At 38.0% G+C, this 26,179-nt stretch overlaps 1 protein-coding gene and 1 long non-coding RNA gene across 19 annotated transcripts in view; one reads left to right on the top strand and one right to left on the bottom strand.

Annotated features, from left to right (window-relative positions):
* The window catches only part of LOC128091540 (uncharacterized), a 340,253-nt gene that overhangs the window by 99,058 nt on the left and 215,016 nt on the right, over positions 1-26,179 (top strand). The gene's annotated exons all lie outside the window — the stretch shown is intronic.
* RIMS2 (regulating synaptic membrane exocytosis 2) overlaps positions 1-26,179 on the bottom strand; it is a 433,643-nt gene that overhangs the window by 353,677 nt on the left and 53,787 nt on the right. For all 18 annotated transcript variants that reach the window (XM_052704729.1, XM_052704718.1, XM_052704722.1 and 15 more), the window contains exon 2: positions 1,412-1,622. In XM_052704729.1, coding sequence (XP_052560689.1) covers positions 1,412-1,622 — 211 coding nt within the window. The remainder of the gene's footprint in view (positions 1-1,411; positions 1,623-26,179) is intronic.

Here is a 26,179-nt window from a genome sequence, read left to right as displayed (position 1 = left end):
ATTCCTCCTAACATTCTCTTTCTTTGACTCTTAATACAATGACACAAAAAACTGCCCTGATTGCTTTTATAATCAGATGGAACTAGTTCAGGAATTCTCTCTCTGATTAATAGTTACACAGTTTAGTTGTAAAAGCAGTAATATATAAGTTTACTCAATGTAAAAGTTTCAATAGACTTTTAAAGTGACTTTAACAAAATCTGGTCATACCAAGGCATTTTGAGAGATTTATTCATAATCTCAGTTTCTTTAATCATAAGCAAATAGATTATTTTCTAGTCTGTCAATCAAAACTTCAGCCCATTATTAAAGCCTCCCTGGACGAAAAAAAGCATAACGTTGTCACCTCCCTTCCAAAAGATTAAGACAGTACTATAGACTGCAATGAATCTATCACAGAAAAAAAAAGACTTTTGGAAATAAATGGTTTTGACAAATGATTATGTTAATAAATAAATACATGATCGTGTTGATTTACAAAATACGCATTTCCACAAAAAACTACTATGAGTTTTGAGTAGCCAAGAATATTCTCCAAATATCTGTCAGAGTCTGGTATAGGCATCTAAAAGATGTGAACATTATCTGAAGAACTGAATAAACTAATTTCAGAACAGAAGTTCTCCATGATTACCTCAGTCCTGCTGAATGTTTCATTCCATGACCAAACTTCTTAAAAATTCAGTTTGCTCTTCTACCTGTTCTTACCTAATAAACACCTGTAATGCCAGCTGCGAATCTGCACAGTTAGTGCATTGAATTTTTTGTACGAAGCAATACCTCCTATTTTATTATGTTGCTCCACAATGTCGGAGGCAAATGTTGGTGGTAAGGCAGTAGAGGTTGAACCTTTTTACCAATATTCCATTACATATCATTGCCATGTAACAGATGGCATCATACTGCATCTTACAAGGAAGTGTGGGTGAAGTAAAAGTGTGGAGTTGAATTGCTTTGTGCGGAAAAAGTGGCATCCACTGACATTCATCAATGCTTGCTGAATGTTTATGGAGACCAAAGAGCAGATGTGAGCACAGTGAGGTGGTGGGTGGTGCATTTCAGCAGTGGTGACAGATGTGAAAGACAAGCCAAATTCTGGATGGCCATGCCAATATTCACAAGCATAGCATGCAGGCTCTTGTTCATTGCTGGTGAATGCAAAGTCAATGCAAAGTTAATGATGGTGAGCAAGCTGAAAAATAGTGTTTTGTAGCTGAGAATTTGCACTATTAAATTGTGTTACTGCACTCTTTATATCTGCTGTTGTTCTCCATGGAAATAAATAGGAGGCATTACTTTTAGAACAATCTATTCCCGTAAGGGAAATCTGTTTCAGTAATTAGCACACTTAAGCAAGGAATAAAAGATACTGAGGTCTGAATTTTGTTGCTAGATTTTCATAACTCCGTACCTTATTTGACCGTAAAGATACTCTTCCTCCACAGCGTGCACAAAATTTAGTTTGGCAATATGAACAGTTATGGCCACAGCCATCAGCAAATTTTGTTTTGTGGCAGATGCCACAGGTTGGGGCATCACCCTTCTGCTCCTGCTGCTGCTGCGATTCTTCACCCATCTTCTTTACTTGCTCCTTATACATTTCGAACTGCTGATGTAATTTTCTGCAGAAGAAAAGAGATCATTAACAGTTGTTTGGTTTTTTTTGTTGTTGTTATTTATGCTTACAAATACTTCACAATCACTAAATTGCAATCAACTTCAGAGCACAAATCAGAGAGAAACACGTTTCACTTACGGTGCTTCAGAAGAGTAACTTTTAAGAACTACTTTCTTTCCAACTGAACTGAACTCAAGGTGGTTACCCAAAACTGATAACATACAGCACACATTCTAGCTGTTACAAAAAGAAGTAACTTTGCTTTAGGATGTGACCAGCTGTGAACTGCAAATACAATTGGAGGAAATACAGACTGAGTGATTCAAGAGCCCACAGCACTAGATAACAAACTGGTTAGGAGCAGGAAAAAAAAAAATCTCATTCTTCCAATTACATTTTTACATAATTCCATCAGACAGATGCAAGTATACTTTGGTAAATTACTTATCCAAAAACACTGCACAGTGTAATTATTCTGAAATGCTTTGTCAGTTATTTTTCAAGCATTGGGCACAACCCCAAGCCCATAACAAGTTACCACAGTTAAGCAAGTAATTTATTAATCTTCATTTAAGCCATTCACTTATTTAAATAAGGACTATCATCTCAAGCCAAAGGTAGAAAGAAGACTACTTGAGGCGTAAAAACTAGGGACAATAGTTTAAAACTCACGTACACACACAAAAACCCCACACACGTTCTGCTTTCTATTTCCAGAGGACTAGGGGCACATTCATCATCAACAGTTATGTGCATACTTCAGACATGCTACTCTATTTTCTGATCCCATAATCATCAAATTTCTACATATGATAGTTAAACTGTCTTGCTATGACAAAAGCTATATTAAAAAAAAATGTGTCTTTTACAGCTTATTTTGTTGAAACCTCTATTTCTGAAGGTAAAAGATATCACAGGAAAAAAATTTCATTATAGGAAGTTAATTTTTAGTACCTATGGTTGCTGAAAAAGAGTGGAAAATGTGACATAGTATAAGAAATTCAATCACAAAGAGAAGATGAAAAACCTTTGACTTTATTTTTATCCCTGGGATTTAAAGGAGCCTGTGTCCTGAAGGTTAACCCGTTAGTATGGAACTCAACCCTCTTCATTTTGCTAATTGAGACTAATGTAGTCTAAGCACTTTCTTTAGTTCCCTATGCAGATACAAATACAACTAAAAAAAAAAAAAAAAAAAAAAAAAAAAGACTGCTTCCTACAAAACATTAGAAAGGTATAATAAGAAAAAAAGTGCAGGAGGGAGGGGCTTCATTTCTTTTTAGGATTATCTGCTTTCCAGAGATTCTTTACATGAGGTTATCAAAAGATTACCAATGTATGAGGCCTAACATAGCACAAACTGTATCCTCCTGGAGAAAACTTAAGGTGAGAGACCAGCTATCCTTACAGTGCTCAGATAGAAATTAGAGACACAAAAGGGCTTCATTGGAAGCATCGGAGTCTCTTATCAAGGCAAACATCACTACATTCAGTCAGTGAAAAATTACCTCAAAGAATATTATTCACAATGGTTCCCCACACGTATGACAGAAAATGCTGGTCTTGGCTTTATTTTTTCCAGGAAACCTCTCCTAAGATACAATTTATGTTACAGCACAGAGGAGCCATGGGACCCATCAGGCAGCCTGCTGCCCATGCAGAAGGCACGAGGCTGGAGGCGTGCTGCTCCTCCCACACACCGACAGGACGCCTCCAGCTCTCTGCTGCTGCTGCCCTTCTTCCACAAAGCACATTTACTCCATGCTACTTACACCTCCTCTTTCTAGACTACCAGCTCATCACTTGAGCTCAATTTTGAGTCCGCACACTCCCCCAGGGCACAGCCCTTCTCCACTTGCACACTTCTGGCCTGCAGCAGAGGCCTCCAGAGGAGGGATGTGGAGACACGTCAGCCCAGGCAGGCTGTGGAGGCAGCCCAAAGGTTCCCCTGCCTGCGCTCTGAGGCCTAGAGCTCCCAGCTGACTGCTCCTTCTGGAAGGAGGCAGGACAGCAGTTATGAGTAAAGAAGTGCTGAATGAAGCTGAGAACAAAATGCTGGCACATTTCGATACTTTGGCCTGACAGCAGTATATAATGGGTAGTTGGTAGTCTGGCCCGTTTCCATCAACAACATGCAATTTCCAAAACCTTGCTTGCCTTTTAATTTTGCCAAACATTATGTTCTTCATTTAAAGCATATTATCTGTGCTGAACCTCAAGTTTATTTTAGATCGCATTTAGTTTTGTGGCTTCCTTGTAATCTACAGCCTTTGTTTTTTATGATTATTTTCTTACCAGTCTCACTGATGCATAAAAAGCACAAGGCTTGTGCCAAATCCTAAGCCTCATGTACTGAAATAATTTCACTTTCGTTACCTCTTGGGCACAAGCATCTACACAAAGGTCACCGCAACTTTTGCCTGAAATTATGAACTTCAAGGTTATACAGAGAAGTTCTCTAAAACGCTCAATGTAGTAGCAAGCACTTTGTCTGCCAAAATAGTTTGTTATTACATCAATGTTTTCTGTTTCAAGAAAAATACTACACATTTTGACAGCTGTCAGAAAAAATTAAACACAAAGACAAAGATCTAGTAAATAATCAGTTAGACTACACACAGTATGCATTCTACTGAGAAGAACCACTTCAAACATGAATAATTGAAACAATAAAAAATAAGCATTTCAGAAAGTTCATTAAAAACCCTCTGATCTATTTTGTAAATCAATAACAATTTCTTAGCAGTTAGCACATACAAGTCTGTAAGTCAAAAACTAAACTGATAACATGCAGCAACATGTTTAGTACAGTATTTGAGAACATTTAGTAAAAATTGTATGACATACAATTTTCAGAAAACAAATAGCAAATAAAATCCTAATGCGTTCACATTGCCTGCATTCACAGAGTCACAGAGCTGTAGGGGTTGGAAGGGACCTCGAGAGATCACCGAGTTCAAACCCCCCTTCTACAACAGGTCACGCAGATGGGTGTCCTGCCAGGTCTTGAATATCTCCATAGAAAGAGACTCCACAACCTCTCTGGGCAACCTGTTCCAGTGCTCTGTCACCCTTACCGTAAAGAAGTTCTTCTGCATGGAACCCCTTTGTTCAAGTTTTAGGTCATTACTTCTTGTATTATTGCTACACACCACCAAGAGGAGCCTGGCCTCATCCATTTGCCTCCCATCTCTCTTTAGATAATTATAAACATATATCCACCTATAATATTGCTGCCTCAGAGGGCTTAGGAGTTCAGCCATCATGGAACTGAGAGCAAATAGTAAAGTGAACTTCAGAGCCTGGTCTGAACTTGGGACACCCAACACTAAAGTTTCTAGTGCCTGCACTCCAGCATGGAACTGTGCTAACGTGAATGGCAAAGGTCTGTGCTTCAAGTCTAAAATACCATGCTCTGCAGGTGATCTGCATGTTAGACCACAATTCTTCTCCATAATACAAATCTTAAGCCACGCTGGTTGCAAACCCAAGTACCTTCATCAAAATACAAACAGAAGGTTTCAGCAGAAAACTCCACAATGGACATCAACAACCCTTACAGATGTTTATTTGTACAGTGGACTCAAGAGCACCATTACATGCCATCGATGTGTCCTAACGCAAAATCTCCTTTTCCACACAGTTTCCAAAAAATGCAAGAATGTGCTTTAATAACTACTGTAAGTCTTAGAGGAGAAGAGGATGGCACACATTTATGCAAAAACCTAGTGATAATGGAAAGCAAGGCTGATGTTTAGTTCTTGTCATTGTCATTTCCTCTGAGTTCCCTGAATACCACTCATATCTGCTGGAAGTTACACGAGTGCAGCTCATGAAACTTACTTGACCAGCTAACTCTGTACAGAAAACCTTGTGTCTGAGATCACTGCTTAGAGGGCTTTCAAGTGTCAAAAGCAAGCCTTTTAAGAGCTGTCAAGATCAAGAAATAGTTTCTATTGTAACACTTCATGATTTATTTATCCTTCTTCTGGAAAAAAGCTCAGTCAATTCTGTTTCTCAGTTCCCCACACCTGTTCAGGAATGAGAAATTCAGTATCATCAAGGAACAAGAATCCACAGGCCTTTCACAAACCATAAGCTACTACCAAAGGCAAGTTGGAAAAGCACATTCAGTCAACTTCTGTAAAATAGTAACAGACAGAGGTATTTTCTCTTGTCCTCCAGAAATAGCTCTGGGCAGCCCCGTCTAGCGACTGGCAACTCTGCCCACAGGGGGGTTGGAACTAGATGATCTTTGAGGTCCTTTTCAACCCATGCCATTCTATGAGTCTATGAAATGTCCACAGAACACACAGCATTTTCCCCTCCAAAATAAATCCTTAATACTGACAAGTTCCAAAGCCACTGCTGCCTTACAGAAGTTCACTTATATGTTTCTGAAATATCCAAAACTAAGCATGCAGGGTATTGAAGCCATATGCAAGTGTGGCAGCCACTTCTCATTTCCTGGCTACAGTTCTCTCAAAGTTTTGTTGTTTTTTTTTTTTTGTTTTTACTGATTGTAGCCTGTGCCTCATTTCCTATTCCCAGGCATGGAGCGCGGATGTGGCTGGAATCCAGACTTTGCTTTCAGTTCTGCCAACTTCCTTCATTCAGTGATTTTTTTTTCCTGCATAGTTGCAGTGGCCATCCGGTAACAGAAAGGATGTTCTTCCCTGTACTGCATCAAACATTTAATGCCTTCTACTTTTACAGTAGTGCTAACTAATCTGCCAATAAGTACACTTACTTCTGATCTACAGATACTATTTTTATAGGTATAAGAGTGTTAGCAGAGGTTAGGAACAAGCAGCTGAATATCCATCAGCTACGCTGAAAAAAAGATGGAAAATTTAGTGGAAACCAGGCTGAATAAGAGCCAGTGGTGCGTCTGCTCTCATTAAACTGGGAAAACTAAAATGGGTTCACTTGAGCCAAGAAATGAAGGAAAGCTACTTTTTCCCCACATAGTTGGCCCTAGTGTGGCTGTACCTGAAGTATTGAGTCCAGACTGGGGCCCAGCAGTTCAGGATGGATGTGGACACACTGGAGAAATCTAGGAGACAGCTGGTAAAATCGTCAGGGGCTGAGAACACCTAACCTGCAGCATGGGAGTAAAGGAGCTGAGATTGTTCATTCTGGCAAAGAGGAGTTACTGAACAGCAGCCTCAAACTAGCTAATCAACCTAATAATTACCTGAAACAAGGGGCAAATTCCTGGTAATGGCAAATCCAAGATGGGACAAGAGTCACTTGTAGCACACTGAGAGTTCTGGATGCTGGATGTTGTGTTGAGGGACATGGTTTAGTGGGAGCTATTGGGAACAGGTGAATGGTTGGACTGGATGATCTTTTAGGTCTTTTCCAACCTTGGTGATTCTATGATTCTGTGATTCTAAAAGCAGGTTTTTCAATAGAATGGCAGTGCAGTACTAGAAAGGAAGCATAGAAAGACAGCCCAAAAGACTGCTGTTAAATTAGTTAACTTCTTCAAGGTTTGAGCAGGGACCTCCAATATACTTTTAGCTCCATGTAAATAAGATGGCAGCTAAACTTCCAGTTTATGCCTTCTTAGTGGTATGTGGAGGTTATAAAGAAAAGCCACTTCTAAAAACCTATCTTCAGAAATGCAAAAGATAGCTTTCTTAATCACTTTAACTTCTGGACAAAATTAACTCTCCACCGTCTCATTTGAACTGATTTACAATGTTAACTGTCTGGTTTCCTTAAAATGAGCAATAATCAACTGTTTTCCACTGCCTGTAGGTTTAACTTCAGAGCCATCAATCTAAATTACACGTCTAAGCTTAAACTTCACCTGGAAAAAAAAAAAATCCTACTGAAAAGCATCAAGAGGATGCAAATAGAGGAACAAAAAACACAGCTGTACGGAAAATGCTACCTTACAGTCAGCGCTGCTGTGAAGGGGACAGACCACTCCTAGAAACAAAAGATACGGACAAGCTGTCCCACATCACTTCTCTCTCTTTTCTTATTTTCTTAGGGCTTTTGGAAATGGACACTAGTTTGAACTGTTCTATGATCTCAGATTATTTCATCTATGTTAGAGCAAATATTCCTCTCACTGCACTCTCCCTATATAATAATAAATTAATCTTGTACGATTCTAAATATGCTTGCCGTTACAACTGAAGTCACATCACTGAATCTAGCTTATTTATTAAGAAACTAATTAAGAAATAGAAGCAAACATGAGGGGAAAACAAAACCAAAAGCTCAGTCTTAATTCCAGAGTCATATCCATGGCTCTGAGAACAAAACATCAGGCTGGTTAGACAAAAAAAAAAAAATCTAAGTGGAATTGGAAAGATTACCTTACTTTTTTTTCTTCTGTTCATTATGTGCAGTATTGAATAAAACCACTGCCTTCATTTATTAAATTTGTTCATTAGCAGCAGTTAGGCTGCTCTTTTACTGGCAAGGTGGCAGTGAGCAATAATATTCTACATACAACGGTTTTGCACCAGGCTGCAAGTAAACATGAAGATTAACATATGGCCAATTAGAGGCTCATCCAATTAATCTTATGATGTTTCTGGGGGTTTTAATGACAGCAAGATAAGGCTAGGCAACACATGCATAATACAAACAAAAAAACAACTCCTGGCTCTACCCATCACTTCCAAGTATCTTTAAAAAAAAAAAAACAGACAATTGCTTCTATCTTTTCTGTAGCAGACAGAATTAGCAGTACAAACTAACTGCAAGACTAAATAGGAAAGTGATGTTTTTGTGATTTTTTTTTCCATTTGTTAAAATTAATCTGTAACTGCTTTCATCAATGCATTTTCACTATCTGTGATACATAAAACGCTGTAAGATCTTAATCAAGGTTTAAACAGGCAGAGTGGAGGCTCTCTATAAAAGAGCTTATTCAAACCTCTGAGAGCCTACAGATCTATAAGGTTGTTTTCTTTTTCTAAAACAACTAGCTAAAATTTTAATTCTTTCTCCACTAAAAATTCGACATTGTTTTTCTAATGAATTTTGCCACCTAATTCTTTACCTTCTCCCTCCTACACTGGAAATATCACCAGGACACCTCTTTAATGTCTGAGCAACAGCAGATAAAATAAATACTGTTACATACAATAGTGGTAGTTTGTCTGCTTTTGTTCCCACCTTGTGACAAAGCTGGCCCTTCCTAGCTAATTTCAGGTATCATTCAAAGTAAGATTAACCACGTCAACTCTAGCAGGAAAAAAGAGAATCTTCCAGTGCCTAATTACAGGAAACTTTCCATATTCATTCCACAACTGCATTCCCTCAATTTAAAATACTTTATCTCCAGTTCTATGGGCCTCATCCCTGTGTTTGCATTCCTACTCTCCCAAAGGAGCAGCTTCAGTAAAGTGCTGAAACTGTAAGTACTAATCTTCAGCTAACAAAGAAGATCAGGAGCAAACAGCTGAACCTGAAGTGAAACACAGTTGCCAGGAAGGATATGTGACAGAGCACAAGAACACACACTTGAAATTGAATTTGGAATTCGTACTGTCATTTTATTTATATTCCAGCCCAGTAGAAGAAATCTCAACTACAGAATAGAAATATACAGACAACTGCAATAGTCTTTTTTTTTTTTTTAACTAGTTTATTATGAAACGAGGTGTAAGCAGTCACTCATATGTATGTGCCATACATATTCAGGTGCTTCCAACTTCATGTGATCAATTTCAAACAAATGTGATGGGGAAGAAAAACTGCCTGAAAGACATTTGGGTTACAAGTTTGGACAAACAGCCACACTGATAGAAAAGAACCTGGGGAACTGTCTGGTTTAAGGGTAACTTCCTCAGATTAAGTTTTACAGAATATTAGAAAGGATAAAAGAATTCTCATTTCAGAAAGCAACCTTATAGCAGGTAATATCTGACTCTTCAGCTACACTGACAGCACAGCATCACCACACACTGCTGCTGCTAAGCACTCTGCACAAGTGGCGGCGTTTTCAGGAGTTCTGCACAGCAGCAGCGGGTCTTTCAGCACTCAGTCTCCTATTGCCAATAACCAGAATCCATCCTCAGCTTCTGTGGGAGAATGCACAAAGGACCGAACAACTCTGCAGCACGTTTTGCTATAAAACAATCAGTTTTAGTGTGATGAAGCTGCATATACATTTAGAACCACGACACCGTTCACTTACTTACATTCCAGCTAGAAACCAAACATCCCCCAAAACAGTCAGCCACTCAATTTCCCCTGTGAAAGGCTAAGTTCTAGTTGTATACTACTTGTTCAGAAAGAAGAGTCAGAGCTCCCTGTAAGCAGAAGGTCAATAATACTTCATGGCTGATTTTGTAACAGAAAAGTACTTCACAAATTAAAATTAGGATCATCTTGCAGTTACTACAATACCCCTATGATACTAGTACACTTAGGCAAAAATCAAGAGCTGTATTTGGTCATTTTCCATGCAAAGGTGACATAAACATACAGAAATTTTCATCCACTATGCAGAAGTTGCTACCGAAAGTTCAGATCACTGAAGGAGTACACACAGATCTAAGAAAAAATTATTTTACAGTCGACTTTTATACTGTCATCGATGTTTTATAACTACTGTTGCATATTTCTTTCCAATTCATTTGATTAAAAAGTTTCATAATGGAAATGTTGTGTTAGCCTAAAATTACTACAAATTCATGTTGGCTATTTCTGTATTTTTTTGATAGTTTGTGTTACGTTTCCAAACAAGTAACAGTTGGATCACACCTATACGAAACCTTTTCATCAATGATGTAAACCCAACTTCTACTCTAAATAAGTGCTGAATATCAGATAGCATTTTGCAGAGAGATATTATTAGATCCTTGCTTACAGAAACTACATTTTCACTTACTTTATACTGTATTTCCTTTTCAAGGTATGCAGCGTTTACCAAATGTACCTTGATAATGCTAATTCAGTCACTGACTATTAAGCACATTGCAACATTATTACATTTATAAAGGGCATCTTCAGCAGAGATAATATTTCTCACAGTCACTCAGGTTACTTTATTTGCATCATCAGTTGACTTACAAAAAGAAGCCACTAACTTCACACTAGTAGTTTCTGAAATGCCCCAAAAGCTAACTCACCATTTTGAACTTGTTTTAATTCTTACTATGACAGGCAGAATTATTTTTTTGTTAGACAATTACACATGCAGTCAAAATAAATACATGCTAAATAATAGGTCAGACTGTCTTGGCTCCGAAATGTAACACCTCCTGACATTACAGTATCATGATTAGAACGAGTTCATTCTGCATTGTTTACAACATTCATGAGCATTTTCAATTATTAAGTAGCTCCTATCTTTTTACGTCTGTGACAAGATTGTTCCCATCTTGACAATTTTCTTTTTTTAACAAACAGGAAATAAGCTTGAGCAATGCTAAGAAAGCCAGAATAAGCAAGTCTGAATTACATTTTCCATACTTCACATAACTACACCAACATGAATGATGTTGAATTATCATCACCAAACTGGCAGCAGTCATCAGTTATGGTGGATCTGGGATTTGCGTAGTTTATGAACACCAGTATTCTTACTGCAGAAGATTGCACTTCCAGTGCAACCATGCTGCAAGCAGCAGCATAGGGGGAGATCCCTTGGAACACCTTTCCCACTCTCAGGAGACTCATTTTTCATAGTGTTCATATTTTAAAAGTAACAGGAAGTAGTACCAACACACACCACCTGGTTTTGTCATTCTAGAGTAACACTTTCTAGAAACAGAAATGGATCCTAAAACTGGCAATCAAATATGAAAATTATTTGTTTATTTTTTAGGAGCGAGCAAAGGGCAGAAATTATTCATGAGTGGATGGACATGATGTGTAACAATTTTCTTAATATCAATTATATCTACAGCAAGGTTGCCATACCTTCCCTGAACTCAAACTTGACTGAATTAAATTAATATTTTTAAATGTTATAACATTGATGTATATTTCATAATGTTAATGAGGTAAATGCAGTATTTCTCCTTTTTAGATAAAAATTATTTGATAGTAATTGAAAAGATAAGAGATTTGTATCTTGCAGATATACACATAGTATTTCATCTCATACTATACCTAATAAAAGTCTGACTTTTCCAAACAATCAAATTTGTGACAGAACAAGCAATCAGAATCAGTGACAAAGATCAAAATTCAATCCTATATTTAAACACTTAAGTGTTCTAATTAAAGCTAATTAATTAATCATTTAGCCCTCAATCCTACTGGGTAGGGATGAGGGCTGTAAGACAACATTGGATCACCAGTAAGCCTTCCAGTCATGCTCTGCTGTTCCTAACTCATCACAGCCAAAGCATGAGCTAACAGCAGGCCCAGTAAAACACTAGCATGAAAAGAATGCTGTGAACTCATAGCCAAGAACTAGCTCACATGCAGCTCTGTGAAATTCTCTTTTCCTGTAATGCCTGAACACTCTTCTCTGCCAAAATTGTGATCTCAGCTCATTAAAGACCTTTCCTGGAGTACTTCTGTTTGGAAAAACAGTAAATAGAAGCAGATTCTACTCACATTTGTTTAATCATAATTGCACTTAAGTCAAACAGGTCTTAGTCCTGCTTTTCATCAATCAGCTTGCTTCCCATGTAATGGTTCATATGTTCAGATTCTATTTCTTGATATTGTTGAGCAGGGCTCATAGATTACTATATCAGGTATGTGATCCTGTAAGTTGCTAAGAAATTTCTGTTTGAATAAGATGATCTACAAACCTGAGTCAATCATTTAATCAGCTCAGATTCTCACTGCAAATTAAACTTGGCAGATTCTGACAGAAGGAATGCCTTACTTAATATTGTTGCTCTCCCTCTGCCCCTTCTCACTGAGGTATCTTCAACTGTCATGGCACTTCAACAAGCCTACTACCATAAATTAAAGATAGCATTGAACACACTTCAGAGAAACATTATCTACAATCTCTCCTAAAGCAGAAGTTTGTCTATTTCATCTTAAGAGACCAAGTCCAGATGTTCAAAATAAATCACCATTCTTATTTTTAGATGAGTCTTCCGTACCTAAGATTGGTCAGATTCCACTGCTATTCACAGAAATCCCAGTATCAAAACTGACAAACGTCCATTTCTTCTTTGTGCTAATGTAACTGATCTGTTACAATGGAAGAGATCTGCAACAATGTTTACAGCATTGGAATCTTCCTTTACAAATGGACACAAAACTTTGGTTACCTACACACATCTTACACAGCAAAGAGGCAAAAGAGTTGGCTATGACAGAACAAGCCAATGCTTGACCAAATCACCACCTAAAAAGTACAGCAGAGCAGATAAAAGTTTTGGATAATGTTAAACCATAGGATCAAAGAAAGAATCTTTATTTACTGTACACTGGTAATTAATATTGTCACAATTGAGTATGGAGTCGTAAAATCAACAGCAAACCTTTAAGAGTATGGTTTGAGTGTATAGATAGCATAACATTTCCTTAAAACATTCAATAAAAATGCAGCGTCATCACTACGTATGATGAAACATAACTAGAAATAATTTGTTACCTCAAATACACATTTAATGTTGAAACATGACATTTTGTTATTTCAGAGGTCACACTATCCAGATTTTTGTCATACAAATGTTAATGTTTTGCAGCCTTGTGGTGAACTCTGTAGTAGAAAGAAAATGTGTCTTTTGCTCTTAGGCACATAACCAGGAAATCGCGGCTCTGCAAATGTTCTGAAACTCTTTTCATACAGCCTTTATGCATGATAAAGGAGACCTGAGATGAGAAGGCTGTGTTCCTGCTGACAGCACTCAAAATCCATTTCTGTTGAATATCCTTACACTGAATCAAGAACATCCTTTTCCTAAAACAAAACTACCCATAAGTAATCAGTGGTGGAAGCACAGAATATGCAATCGGATCTAAAGCTTCCTGGAAGATAAGAAGGATTGATATGTAGACAGGATAATCAGAACTACCATCAAGTTTTCAAATTTTGAAGTCATGGACTGTGACAGATCAGCATTCTCAATAGGGCACAGTAAAACTGGATTTTTGCTTCTGCTTTTTTTGCTCTGTGACAACCTTCACCGTCTGTTAATGTTATTCATAGATGAGACTTTGTACCCAGTAGTACTCATCCTCACCCCAGGCTTCTGATCAGCTCACCCTGGCACCATCTGTCTATGTTTGTTCTCAGTCCAAGATACTCCAGGAGCCACATCACTATGAATTTACTTCAGCTTTCTCTCCATCCAGATCATAATCAGAAAGAACATCTTTAAGAGGAGATAAGTGAATTTCCTCCTTCTGTAAAATCATTACTGTAACAATAATCAGAGAAGACCAGCCAAGAGTGTATATATAAAAGCAAACGTGAATGGAGATACTGAGAAAATAGATTAACCTGTCCAAAAAGCAGAAGCGCTGCTCTTTGGTTTCTATGATAGAAAGAACCATGCTCTTTTCGGAATGTTCTTGAGTATTACAGATATCTGGTCAGTCATACTAATAACCTCTAAAAGCAGAACTACAGCAAGAACTACTCATATTGCAACAGACTGTGCTTGGTGATAAGAGACAACTACCTCACCTAGAATGTCTTCCTGGGCAAACGTGGCCAAGCTCCCAATCTTACAGGCACACTTTTTAAATGAGTCTGATGCTTTCCTGTCTTAAATAAGAAAGAATCGACACTTCCTTTCTCTAGTCACACTGCCCCTCTGCACCTCTTCAATTAAGACATTATTTATATCTAATGAATTGGCCAAACACTCTCAGCTATTCCTTGTTGATAGAATAAAACAAGGCAATCACTGAAAAAACGCTTTATCCAGCCTCAATGATTTTGAAACATCCAATACAATCAACTATCGCTGACTGTATCAAAATAAAAGCATATAATAGAGAATAAACTCTTCCAAAGACAAACACAATACTGATTCATAGCTATTAATTACACAGAAATGAATGGAGATGTTAGTTTAAAAGCATGTAACCGACATTTGAACTTTCTTCCAAAAAGCTCAGCAGCTGGGAAGCCTAATTGTATTTCCAGCAAGTCTAATTGTGTTTCCTGACTCTAGGGGACAGGAACTCCCCTGACACTGATGACTGACAGGACTGGTTCAGCTTCCAATCCACAAGTAAGCAAAAATACCCAGTTCTGTGAAACTTAGCGTGAAAAACATCCACTGCTTCCACTAGTAGCAGCAGCAGCTGGAAGTGCTCGATACCTCATAGAGGCAGTCAGCTCTACCTGCAATGGGGTCATTTGTAAAAGTCACTCACACAGGTACAATGTACTTACAGTATCTGCACTCAGCAGCAAGCATTCAGATGCACAGCTTAAACCATACAGCTAGCCTTTGTGAAGTACTGAGAATCATTCAGTACCAAAGAAACCAGGTAGATTAAAAGGCATCCAACATTTCTAGTGTTACTGATGCTAACTTAGAGCATTTTAAAACCTACTTCCTGGTTCTGAAATTGATTATTGGTTCAGGAAGAAGTTTGAGAATTTTCATTCAACTTTTTGTGCGTAGTTTCATCATTACAATGTTATAATTGATCCAGTCAAGACCACTAAATCTCTCCTATCTCCTAAATATTTATTCAACATCATTCATTATGTGCTTTTCAGATCATATAATCAACCACACATAATACAAAGACTGAATAGCGATTATTTGCTTTACAAACAAGATGTATTTTTGGTGCCAAGCGAAATATTTATAATTCTTAACATCGCAAATAAGCATTCATTATAACTTCCCTTCTGAGAGCCTTTGTAATGACACCAATCAATAGCGATTTAAGAAGTCTGATATAATTGGCAGTTTTGAAACTTCAGTAAAGACAGATTATAAAACTTAGTCCTGCAACTTCCCAAACTAGTGGTTGTCTTCCCACTAGTATAATTGATTTATGACACACTGATTGTTTCAGAAAAAAATGTTATTTCAACTTCTTAAGAACCGTTTTTACAATTCTGAGTTCAAGTTCTTGGTCAGTCTTCCTAATTCACCCTAATGTTTAAAACATCTCCTAGTTATTTCCAGAAACTTTCCAATCCTCATTCACATGTGCAACAAAAGAAATGAAATTATCTTTTGTTCATCCTTCCTTACTATTCGTTTATACAGAAAGAAACAGTTGCTGCTCTGGGAGAAAGCTATTGCTCTGTGAAACTCAGCTGTTACACATCGATGTTAGCCCAGCACTTACTCATCTGTGACGTTTGATTTCCTGAGGTTTTATTCCACTTTAGTAGATTTTTTCCAGGTGAAATGAAAAAGGATCAAAGAGGGTCAGGTGGGGGAATATACTGAGGAGAGGTACTGAAGGGCTGTTTTAATTTATTGCCTGAATGCAAAGGTGTAGAGAACCACCCCAATAGAAAGTAGCTCTATAATACCAGGTGAACCGATTTACACTTCGGACATAACAGGGAGATTGGGCAAGCAGTTTTCATATGCAAACAGAGAAGCTGTAGTGCCGAATTAACCATGCCATAGAAGTATTTCCCAAGTGGTGAAGGTGGACAACCATATACGTAGTATGTTTAGCATTGCATCTCCTGTCCTGTGTGTTCCATCAGCAAACGCTTTACATTGACAGAGCTACTATGGAAGCAACATGACTCACACAAGCATCTTTCTGGGGAAGAGTGAAGACATCCTACACTTATCAGATCCTCTGAAGTTGCTAACTAGTTCTAACGCCCTCTGATTTCGTGATGCCGATGGCTGAGTTTACTGTTTCTTTCCCAGAAACTTCAACCAAAAAGAACAAAAACTAAAACTTTTTTGACAAAAATTTTTACTTAGATAAGACAACACCATCATGTGTTGGGCATTTGTGTTCACTAATATCCACAGAAATTTAAAGTGCTTAGAACATCACCAAACTGAACACCTCACTACAACAAATACTGTATGTCCACACTCTTCCAAAATAGAGAAAAACAAACCTCTTGGAAAAACTTGGATTAATGGGTTAATTACTTTCTAAAGTCACCAGCACCACTGACTCTGATGATAAAAACGAGACCCATTAGAATTACAGAAAGACACGAGTCTCGCATATTTATTTTTTCAGGCAGATCAGTCACGTGACATGATATATTTTTATGCACTCAAATGATTATTTCCAGTTTTAAATGCCTATGAGCATTAGGAAAAGTAAGGTTCCACTTTCACCTGGCAAGACAAAAACACTTTATTCTGGCTTTGGGATAACTTCAGATAAAAACAAATGTCTTAGAACTAACAATATTGCAAGTACAATAATGTTCAGCCACTTCTACTCATAAAATGTAGTTTGCCCTGTCAATTTCAAGACGAAAGACTTTAAATTATTAAAAATTATGCACAGTCAATAGAGTGCAGCAGCTGTGCTATAATTCTTTCTAGAAGGTTTGACCTTCATAAAACAACATAATATAAACTGAACTTGCTGTATGACCTTCACTATTAGTTTTTCCACAGAAGAAAATACACAATTCTTCTTCTAAAAAAAGAAATGAAAATATCCATTATGGCTACACTTCATGCCAAAATGAGTGGCTAGCCTGTAAACCTTGCAAGAATCACTTTTGCTGCTGTCACGAAGGCAGGTGCCACTGGATTCTGAGGTCAGTGATCCAGCTGCATGCTTAACGTGCTTTCCTCTCATTACAGGAAGAGTATCACTTCTGTCTTGTTTAAGTTAAGCTTAAGCCAGCATTTTCTAAATCTATTTGCTTATCTCATTCAGACAACCTGTCATCCCTCCAGGGGTACTGTCATTTCTTTTGGAAAGCAGCTCAGAGCAGGATGTTGTCAGCATATTAGTGGCATCACAGCCTGTGGCATCCAAGAATTCTGAAAATTTTCAATAACTACAACAGAGAGAAAATCCTCTCACACAAAGCTATGAGGAGCTGCTCTACTTATGTTAAAAAATACTGCAGTCTGCATTGTCTAGGTAGCAATGGGCTTATTTATATTATTTTGGGGTAAATATAAGGAAACACTCTGGTTTTGTTCAATCATACTAGTTTTAGAATACAAAATACAGAGAGATTTTAGTATACTATATCGTCCACATAGCTTCATTTCAGGACTACATTATTTGTATGTACGATATTTTCCTTTCTTGCCATTTGTCCTTTCTTTTTAATTTGATTTAAATACATACACTGAGAATACGTAGCACTTCAAGGGCTTTCTTTTTGTTTTTGTTTGTTGTTTTTTTTCCTTGCCCATAATGCTAACTGATGGCCAGCTAAGTACTTTTGTTTGCATTCTTCCCATTCTATGGGCAAGACTATTTCTCTTTTCAACCTCAGATCCTGAGGGAATTCCACATAGTGCCATACTACCTGACTTTTCCTCAAAGATAACTTTCTTCTTTATTTCAGAAATAGATGTTTTCTTAAGCAATAGGTTCCTCACATTATCCCTGTTTGTGACTACTAATAAGACTTTTTTAATTTATCAAAATGTGAAATCTAGTATTTTTCAACTATCGCATTCTTTGGGTTTATATGCAGAATTACATTCCATGTAAATGTTAAGACTAAAATAGATCCACTGGATTCAAGTTAAATCTAGAAATATATTTTTTGTAATCACTGCATCTATCTGCCTCCGGTGTCTGCCTTCTGATACACCACTGTTACAGCTGGAAAGATTAGTATGGCAGAAAGGTGACGCAGGAGTAAAACGGCAAGAGACAAACAGGGAAAGAATGCTCACCCATCTCTGAGGATCTGCACTCCCAAGGAAAGCCTCCATGTGGGAGAGACCCATACAAATGGGGATTAACAGAGGTGCAGTCAGGTTCCACCCCTTCCAGATAGTTGAATTGCCTTCACCTGTGCTGCCAGGGCTGACCCGCTCCTTTCCCCAGGTGATCAATCAGTGCTTCAGGCCATGACTCAATAATTACCACATGACTATATTCATGACTATTATCACTACCAATGTGAACAACCAGCACAAACAAGCCTTTTTAATTTTTATTATGAGGAAAAATAACTGAAAAGTATCCCCGGACATCTTTACAAGTCAGTCAAATATGATTTCACAGAATCACAGAATTGTAGGGGTTGGAAGGGACCTCCAAGATCATCGAGTCCAACCCCCTGCCAAAGCAGGTTCCCTACAGCAGGTCGCACAGGTAGGCATCCAGGCAGGTCTTGAACATCTCCAGAGAAGGAGACTCCACCACCTCCCTGGGCAGCCTGTTCCAGTGCTCCGTCACCTCACTGTAAAGAAGTTCTTATGCACATTTGTGCGGAACTTCCTATGCTGCAGCTTCCGGCCGTTTCCCCTTGTCCTGTCTCCACTCACCACTGAAAAGAGACTGGCCTCACCACTATGGCCCCACACCTCAGGTATTTATAAACCTGGATTAGATCTCCTCTCAGTCATCTTTTCTCAAGGCTAAATAGCCCCAGTTCACTCAGCCTTTCTTCATAGGAGAGATGCTCCAGGCCCTTCACCATCTTTGTGGCCCTCCGCTGGACTCTTTCCAAGAGATCCCTGTCTTTTTTGTACTGGGGAGCCCAGAACTGGACGCAGTACTCCAGATGAGGCCTCACCAGGGCAGAGTAGAGGGGGAGGATCACCTCCCTCGACCTGCTGGCCACGCTCTTTTTAATGCACCCCAGGATGCCATTGGCCCTCTTGGCCACAAGGGCACACTGCTGGCTCATGGCCAACCTGTCGTCCACCAGGACACCCAGGTCCCTCTCTGCAGACCTCCTCTCTAGCAGCTCATCCCCCAGCCTGTGTTGGTGCATGCAATTATTCCTCCCTAGGTCTAAGACTCTACACTTGCTTCTGTTGAACCTCATCTGGTTTCCCTCTGCCCAGTAAGATTTCATGCTGCAAGTGGTAAATGTTAACATTCTCATAATAGCAGTGGTCATGATCAATTGTAAGAATAGCAGAACAGAAGTTTTTTAGATACCTCATATTGACTTTGTTTAGAGATATAAACAGATTTATAGTTACGCAGGTATTTTGAGGATTTATAGTATTTGACTTTGAGATAGCTACAATCTCCATTTCATTTTTAAATACCACAAAGTATAGTTTTATTTTCAGCTCATTTATTCTCAGTTTTCTTTCCATCTTCCTGTCTGAGAAAATAAACACAGTAGAGTGCTAGACTTTTCATGACTCTAACTTCACAAGTGTATTGCCTGTAGAGATATATTTTTCTTTTCAAGAAAATATTCCTTCAAGTGAAGTGTGCTATTTTCAGCAGGTCCTATTAGTAAACATATTGAGCAGGAAGTACACAGTCTGCAAATAAACCCACTGACTATACACGGTGCAAATTTTATTAAACCATTATTTATGTGGGCTTGCTATCACACTTGGGGTAGATGATATGATGAGATTCAAAGCTACCAAGTGGCTGGCAGTCATATTGTTTACATAGTAAATTTAGAATGCAAAAAGAATGATCCGTTGATGTACATTCAGTATTTGAGAGATGCCAATTTATTTTAACTAGAATTTATTACAGATTCTTATAAGTGGAGCAATCTTTTCAGAGATTGTTTTAACTCAGACACTGACTGAAATATCCACTGGTATTTACAGCATCAAGTACAAAGAAGAATATTTCTCTTCTTATGAAAGGCATTATGTTCTTCAGATCATCCTTATTATTTTGTCTGCTTTTTAACATTCTATTACGTATTTTTGAGAGAGCCACTCACACCATTTGAGATAGAAGATCTCCAAATGTCACTCCTATCTTCAAGAAGGGCACAAAGCAGGTCACAGAGAAATGACAGGCTGGTCATTATCAACTTACACCTGGGAAAGGTGAGGGAACAAAATCACTTCTGGGCAAATGAAGGACAAAATGGTGATCAGGAGTTGTCAGCACGGTTTCACCAAGGAGAACTCATACCTGATCAACCTAATAAACTTCCAAGAAGTAACAAATGGCTTAATGGATGAAGGGAGCACTTTGGAGAGTAAGACTTTCCATACCGTCACCCTTAAGATCCTCACAGAGAAAATAATGAACTATGGGCTGTATTTACAGCCAATAATGGGATTGACATAAAACTGGAAGGAATGATGGATGCACCAGAGGGCTGCTGTCCAGAAGGACCTCAACAGGCTGGAGAAATGGGCTGAATAGAACTTCATGAATTTCAATAAGCAGAAGAGCAAAGCCCTTCACCAAGTGAGGAACCTAGGCACCATCACATGCCAGGGTTTGTCCAGCCGGAAGGCATTTTGGAGAAAAGTACCTGAGGCTTCTGCTGGACAGCAAGTTGAACATGAACCAGCAAAAAGTTACCTTGCATCCAAGAATGTCAGTGATACCCGGGGCTGCATTAGAGAAAGTATCACCAGTAAGTTAAGGGAGATGATCTTTTCCCACCACTCAACCCTGGTGAGGCCATACCTGGAATGCTAGGTCCAGTTCTGGTCTTGTCAGTAGACTAGAAGAGAGATGTGGACGTACTGGACAGAGTCCAGTATGGAATCATGAAAATGACCAAGGGACTGGGTCATATCTCTATGAGCAGATACTGAAAGAGCTGGGACTGGAAAAGAGAAGGCTCAGAGGAGATCTTATCAATCTGTATAAGTACCTGAGGTGAAGGTGCTATGAGGATAAAGCCCAGTGGTGCTGAGTGTCAGACCATGGGGCAATGGGCACCAACTGGAGCACAGGGGCTCCCTCTGAGCACCAGGCAGCACTGCTGTGCTGTGCGGTGCCAGAGCACTGGTTGCCTGGAGGCTGTGGGGTCTCTTCCTTGGGAATGTTCAAAAGCTGCCTGGCCATGGGCCTGGGCCCCCTGCTCTGGGTGTTCCTGCTGGATCAGAGGAGGTTGAACAAGATGACCTCTAGAGGGACTTTTCAACCTCAACCATTCTGTGACACAACTCCATGACACTATGATATAGATTTCTTACCCAAAGGATGTCCAACTATTCGTACCTCTGAACTATTTTGAAAACAAAAACAAAATTTTTAACATGTTACCTTACATTCTCAACCAACAGTGTGATTCCTTCTCGACCTTCTCACACATCTTGTATTTCCTAGATTAAATAAGTTTTTCATCAATGGAGTTGGACAGCCAGACATAGCTAAAAATCCATTACAGACTCTGATAGTGGCAGTGATTTCAAGTGGAAAATGCCCAGACACCTATGGGTAGTGGTAAAATGTCTTCAAGCATATACTTCCATGCTGCTTATTTCTACGTCAATTGCACAAACTAATCCCTACCAAAACTACATTTTAAATATTATGTTTGAATGGCATGACACCCAACAGAATGGCACCATAACACTATAACTGAAGCTTCCTTTTGGGGATAGTTTTGGAATATAACCTTGCTAATAAATAGAACACTTCTTACAGCTTTGAGGTATCTGTAAAATCAATGAATATACAACTTAGTTCATTCCCTAGTTATTAAATAAATAAACCTGAAGAAAGTTGGTTACCAAGGAACGAGCGTTCAAAAAATACATCCACTACAACAGCAACTGTAATAGTAACAGCATTCATAACTACTTTTTGGCAACTACAGCTCAACTGTTTACAATGAATATAGTCTTTTCAATTTCTTCAAAGCCATATGCTTCATATGCACAACAGCGGTAACCAGAACAAACTTTGGCTGCATTGAGGAAACTGGAAACACAAAGAAGGTATTAAGGCGCTGTGAATAAAATGCAATATTGTGAGTACCTAACCACAATCAGGGGGAAAAAAAACATCCACTATTAGTAATATATACAATTTAATACAAACGTCAGCACAAAAAATTGAAACCAGAGTTCAAAAACTACATTGCCTAACAGAACATCAGTTTTAAGGCCTATTTCTTTGTTTAATTTTGTCAAAAATTTCTGCATATTTTCAAAATATAATTAACAGATTTCATGGTCTGTAACTCCATTTAAGTAAAATATTTAAAAATAAACTAAAATTGATTCTGAATGGAATTTAAACAATAACAACAAATACGCATGTTTAAACCACTTACACGTGGGTTCAAAAGCAAACATTCTTATGTGAACTTATAAGACATTTCTAAAAAAATACAGCAAATTAAACATTTAAGTTCAAATAATATCGGGTCACATTTGAAATACCAGAAAATTTGAACAGTCTTTGTTCTTGACATGTCTCCTTACGAAAAGAATACTTACAGCTTTATACTTTAAGTTCTACCCTAAGACTGAATGACCTAGCTTTGCCAGTTTCTGTTAAATCGTAACATTTTCAGGTAGCAAAAAAAGTAAAATTTGTCATATGGCTCACATGGTGGCTTAGCACTGTAAAAGGTCCATGAGTGAAATATTGGCCCCATCAAAGTCAAAACTTCCCTGAGCTTTGACAGAATCAAAATTTCACCTCATATCTGCTAAAGTTTTGAAGCTTTACAGATACTTTAGAAGCATGAAAAAAAATGAAATGACACCTTCCTGGTCTTTTAAAAGCTCTTCACACATATTACGTAGATTTGTATAGCATTCTATGCATGATCAATATCACAAATTCCATGCATTTGCATAGACGTGCTATATATAATACTGCATGTCTCACCATTCAAGCTCGGCATGCACAGAAAACACATCTCTTTACTAAGAGTTCCGTGTGTGGAGTATTTGAACAAACAGGAAAATGCAGCAGCAGTGGTTCCTCAGATTGGATTCTAATGTAATCACTTAAGTTACTGGTAAAAAGGGTCACACTTGATTTTCAGTTTTCCCTTTACCAACAAGGGGTTGGAAAGCAAACAGTGTCAGCGTGTAAAATGCCCTCAGTAGGATGTTCTAAGTGGGCAATTATTATAAACATACTCTCCAGTATGTTTTAAAGCTATACAGACATTACTTAGTCTACAGAGAGCAGCTTACTTACGTCTGGGGCTCCTTTTCATTTTGCTGTTTTTGCTGTGGTTGTAGAACGTTATTTACCAGCTCAGTGATCCCACTAAAGGGAAACCACCTGTTTAAATAAGCAAATAATGTGACTGAATAACCAATAAAACCACACTAGTTCAAATGTTTTCTTATCCAATAATAAGAGAAATAGACAGGCGGAAAAGCTAGAGCCAATGGGAATGCTATAGCTGCAATACTAAATCAGCCACTACAGGTGGAAGGGAAGTAAAGTTTAACAGTTAACCAGTTCACAAGCAGGCAGCAAGAACCTACATCCAACTAAGATGTGGATGAAGTAAGAAGCTGCAGGCAGCTCTCTTACAAGCCAGTCAGGAAGCAGAAGGCAAACTAACTGCAGCCTTTCAGGTATTAGTGTAAGCTAATACCATCAAAGGTGCCAAAAGCAGAACATGGCAAAGGTAGAAAAGTCAAGCCTACTGCACTTTTAAGATATTTTACTTACTGTGTCAGCTGTGGTTTTTGCTCTTCTTTGACCCTAAAAAGATAAGTTTGCACAACTGAGTGCAAAATGTCGTAAAACATCTACCCTGACGTTTTATAATCTCTATCAAATTAGTAGTAAAAGATCCTTACTTAAAGAGGAATTCCCTTAAAATCTGTTGTATTAAGTTGCATTCTGTGCTTATTTCCATTTAGGATTAAAATTCGGAAAAGTAAATATTTTAGTTACAAATATAAGATAGACATAAAATATAGATACAGATCTATAAGATAGATCTATCTTATATAACATAGATATAAAATAGATATAGGAAATCAGTGTGATTTCCTATAACTGCCTTCTAATTCTTGGAACAGAATACCACGTTAGAAAACTTTCAGTGACACATTCAGCTATAAATGCAAAGGAAAGTGTCTTGATTTTGTTAATTACAATCTATTTTCTAGATTTTTACTTTACAACCAAATTCTCTATCATAATTTAAGATGAATTTAAAACATATAAAGTCATTTTAAATGCTGCAGCATTCAAAAGTCTTCACTGTTTCTTAAATTACAATTAGAAGGGAGCATAACTCTAAAACTAAGGAGGGAAAACTAAGGAACTCTATTCTAAGGAACTAAGGAACTGAGTGAAGTTTTCTATGACTCACTAAAAGAAACAAGTAATACATTCAGTATATCTGTAGAGTACTGGTCAGAATTTGTCCATCATCCTTAGGAAATTATCCTTCCTAAAATACATGCTTTAGTTTGAGTGAATAAGCAAAGGAGATTCCTTTCCAGCAAACCCCAGAACAGAGACATACACTTACAACAATACTTACATCCTCTAAATGCAGGTATCTGTCTTAAATACCAAGTTGGGATTTAGCTTTCTTTTACCTTCAATAAAAATGAACAGGATCCTGAATAAGCGTTCTGAATGTCCCTCTGGAGAATACTCCCTTACTTTGCCAAAAGTGACTTCAGGCTCATAACTTAAGTAGATGTTTAACTTTGGACAGAAGATTAAAGCTCACAAAAACAGCTCTGCATCCCCCCTCCACATGATGCATCGCAGCGACTGCCACTGAAAACAGCAGCTAGACAAGCACTCAATAAGAAAAGTGGACACAGACACACTGAAAACCTTAAAAACAGAATTTACCAGAGAAAAAGAAAACTGAACATGTAGCACACAGTGAAAAGTCTTCTAGCATAGTGTGCCTTTGCAGCAGTTTAGAAAATCGTATTAAAAAAAAAAAGTTCCGATACAAAACCAAAAAATACTGATACACTCGAAAGTTAAGAAATACGAAAATAAAAATTCTTCATGCCAGTGCAATTCCCCTTGATCACACATCTTAATTGTAACTGCTTTAATCTTTAACCATGAGATTCCATACTAGTTTTTCCACCCAAAATATTCAAGGGGCAGGGAGGAAATGAAAGTGCATCGGTACCATCTGCAGCAGGCAGCACTTGGAGCCTCCAACCTCAACAGTCTGAAAGCTCTATGGTGAACGGTGACAAGGAAATGGTCCATCAGAACTCAAGGCACTTGCCCACAGCTAGACAGTGGAAGTGTCAGCTCCCTAACAGCTGGACAGGGAAAACTGAACACACAGTTGCTCCATGGTTCCTTACATTCCTCTCACTACACAGCTCCCAAACATATTAACGGGACGGACACCTCAACTATTATCACATTGTGATTTTTTTCTGTGTTAGAAAACAGCTGAGATACAAATGTTTCATTTATTAAGTTTATAACCCATATCTTTCCTTTGGACTAGGGACCACGGTCATTTTTTGTCACATCCAAAACTGAAACCAAAATAGAATGAGATTAAATTCTGCAATAATGCACGCTAATTCTGAGTGTTCCATCTGAAATCTTTGGTGGTTGTTTTTTTTTTTTCCAAGAGGATTTAACATCTTTACATAATTGTTCACTGACTTCAACTGCAGCTGCAAATCCTTCGTATTTCTGAAAATCATACAGATTTTTAGTTTAGAACCATTAAATAAAAAACGTTGGCCATTAGCAGACACCCTGAAAACCTGCATGTAAATGGCTTTCCCCCCATTTTATAGGAACACTGTGTTCTAACACAGGATGTAATTTGATTATGCAATTCAAAACATATCTCCTATGAAATACTCTTTTCTCCTTTTACAATTCTGTGCCTCATCCACTATA

The sequence above is a fragment of the Tympanuchus pallidicinctus genome, unplaced genomic scaffold (assembly GCF_026119805.1).
Source record: "Tympanuchus pallidicinctus isolate F22 unplaced genomic scaffold, pur_lepc_1.0 scaffold5, whole genome shotgun sequence".
In the NCBI taxonomy this organism is placed as follows: Eukaryota; Metazoa; Chordata; class Aves; order Galliformes; family Phasianidae; genus Tympanuchus; species Tympanuchus pallidicinctus.
Note: the sequence above shows the minus strand (reverse complement) of the source record. Positions and strands in the feature narration are given on the sequence as shown.